This window comes from Pipistrellus kuhlii, unplaced genomic scaffold, assembly GCF_014108245.1.
Source record: "Pipistrellus kuhlii isolate mPipKuh1 unplaced genomic scaffold, mPipKuh1.p scaffold_m20_p_8, whole genome shotgun sequence".
NCBI classification, from domain to species: domain Eukaryota; kingdom Metazoa; phylum Chordata; class Mammalia; order Chiroptera; family Vespertilionidae; genus Pipistrellus; species Pipistrellus kuhlii.
In genome coordinates, this window is record NW_023425584.1 from 65680662 (window position 1) to 65682894 (window position 2233).

At 46.3% G+C, this 2233-nt stretch overlaps 1 protein-coding gene across 1 annotated transcript; it reads left to right on the plus strand.

The window, feature by feature from the left end:
- Nucleotides 1–676: 676 nt before the first annotated feature.
- On the plus strand, nt 677–1384 carry DEFB136 (defensin beta 136). The gene is made up of 2 exons (XM_036425208.1): nt 677–731; nt 1206–1384. The coding sequence occupies exons 1-2, from the start codon at nt 677–679 to the stop codon at nt 1382–1384; spliced, it is 234 nt and encodes a 77-aa protein (XP_036281101.1).
- The last annotated feature ends 849 nt before the right edge of the window (nt 1385–2233 follow it).

Below are 2233 nucleotides of genomic sequence, written 5' to 3' on the forward strand. Positions count from 1 at the left end.
CTAGAAAATCAATGGGAAAATATCTTCGGGTGAGAAATAACAAAACAAAAGAAGAAAAGAAAAAGAAAAAAGGCAGCCAGCCGTTGGCGGGCTTTTCTAAGGAAAGAGTACCTATAGCATGTGCCTCCAGCCCTGTGGCCAAATCTTCCCACACGGAGAAGCCTATTCTTTCTCCGCTGTGCCTGAGTGTCTCCCTAAACCCTGGTCAGGCCAGTGGTTGACACCTTGAGAACCTCCGTTTCTCACAACACTGCAAGTTCTTACTCACATCCTTTGTGGCCCTAAATGAAGCCTGTGTTTTACAACATCTCTGCTCCGGGCTCCTGTGTTGTCAGTGGGACTCAGAAGGACAGGAGAGACCAAGTTGATGCTTTCCCTGCCATTTTTCCATCAGGATCCATTTGAAGTCGAAGGGAAAGTGCCCGGGCCTGGGCAGGAGATAGCACCTGGTCTCTATTCCTGTTCTGCTGTGACTGAATCCCGTGTTCTACAATTTGTACAAGAGGAAGTAGCATGGAGTGGCCCACAGACTCTGTCCTGTGACCCTGAGGAAGCCTGTCGGCCTGGAGTGCTCTTCCAGGTAGAATGAGCCAGCCCCACCCAGGCTCGCCCAGCTCTATAAAGGGGCCTCCCAGGCAGCTGCCCCCAGGAGGTGCCAGCTGTGTCCTGGTCAGCAATGAGGCTCCATCTCTCTGGGCTGCTCTTCCTCCTAGTGATTTCATTGCCTTCAGGTAAGGCTGTGGGTCTGACCATGAAAGTGGGGTTCTTTCAGGGACCGTGGTACTTAAAACCTCAATGGATATAAACCCAGCAGGGGCTACACCAATATCAGATGGACCCTCAGCTTGGAGATGGAGTTGGGTTAGTGGTCTTTGGGTCCCCGTCCTTTCCCTCTGTGGCTACATCCTGAAGGGTCTGCCAGAGCTTCAGAGAGGGGAGCCCATTGCGCCCCACGCATATCACCGTTCATCCTTCCAGATTCCTCTTTGCCCTCACCTTCCTCTAATTAGCCTCAGACTAGGAGGCCCTCGCTGAAATGCAGTAGGAGATGAGAGGACAGGGTCCAGAAAGTTGATCACAAAATAATGCAGCAACCACCAGCAAGAGAAGACAGGCCTAGGGTTTCACTCAACCTCTGGGAGCCTGATTTTTCTTTTTCATGTTTTTTGTTTGTTTGTTTGTTTGTGTTTGTTTTTGTCCTTCAGGGAATGGTCTGGTTGGAAATGACGGAGTATCCGTTCGTTCCTGCACGGTAGTTGGTGGCAAATGTTTCTTTGGTTGTAGACAAGGATGGCAATGGATGATGTATTGTTTCAGCATATTTTCTTGTTGCAAAGAATTGCAAAAAGAAGTCAAACCCCCCCAGGCCTTTGAGTTTGATTAAAAGAATATGTGAATGGCTAAAAGGCCAAAGTCTACAATCTATGTGTGAGCATCTTTAAGGAGTCCTGGGTAGCCAATGGGAGTCAGACTCTGATCAATATACTGGCAAATTTTCAGAAATATTTTTTATAAAGTGGCAGGCGCTATGGCGAACCTCCTATTCTTCTTTCTGCTGGCCCATCTCCATTACTAATTCCTATTTCAAGTTCAAATTTAATTGCTAAACAATATATGACTACAGGCCTAAGAATATAACACCAGCTGAGCCTAATAGTAATAGTTTATTATGTGGCAGTTACATTTTTAAGTGGCTTACATAACTAAATCACTATCATTTTCACCAAAAAATCAATTATTTCTCCCATTTTACAGATGAAGAAATTTTCCAAGCTCACACAGTAGTAAAAGTTAGTTAGCATTGAGTTTGAACCCAGATAATCTTTGATCCAGTGTCTTCACTGTTGAGCTAGACCCCCCTCTCAACTATGAAGTATAGGAATCTAGCTGGAAGTATTGGTTGTAGTTTGTAGTGATTGTACATCTGTAGTCCAATGAGGAGTCAAGAATCCAGTAGGTCCATGAGACACCAAGGCCCTCAAAACTCTTCCTCTGGATTAAATCTATATGCCTCCTGGTGGCTAAATTGCTTTTGAGACTCTGCTCAGGGGCTCTGAAGACCCAAGCCCTGTTGTTGCCTGACTGTGGGGGTAGCAATGGACCATACAGATCCACACAAAACAAACCTCCCAAGGGTCTGCAGCATTGCTGGCATTGTTCCTACCTCACTTCCTCACCACCCCTCCAGTGTCCTCAACCAGAGGCAGAGGTCATTATCTTCTCAGAAAAAAAA

Bases quoted from the DNA above. Each gene is read 5' to 3' on its own strand.
- DEFB136 (XM_036425208.1), top strand. From the start codon at position 677: ATGAGGCTCCATCTCTCTGGGCTGCTCTTCCTCCTAGTGATTTCATTG. The intron at 732-1,205 runs GTAAGGCTGTGG...TTTGTCCTTCAG, and splicing joins AGTGATTTCATTGCCTTCAG to GGAATGGTCTGGTTGGAAAT.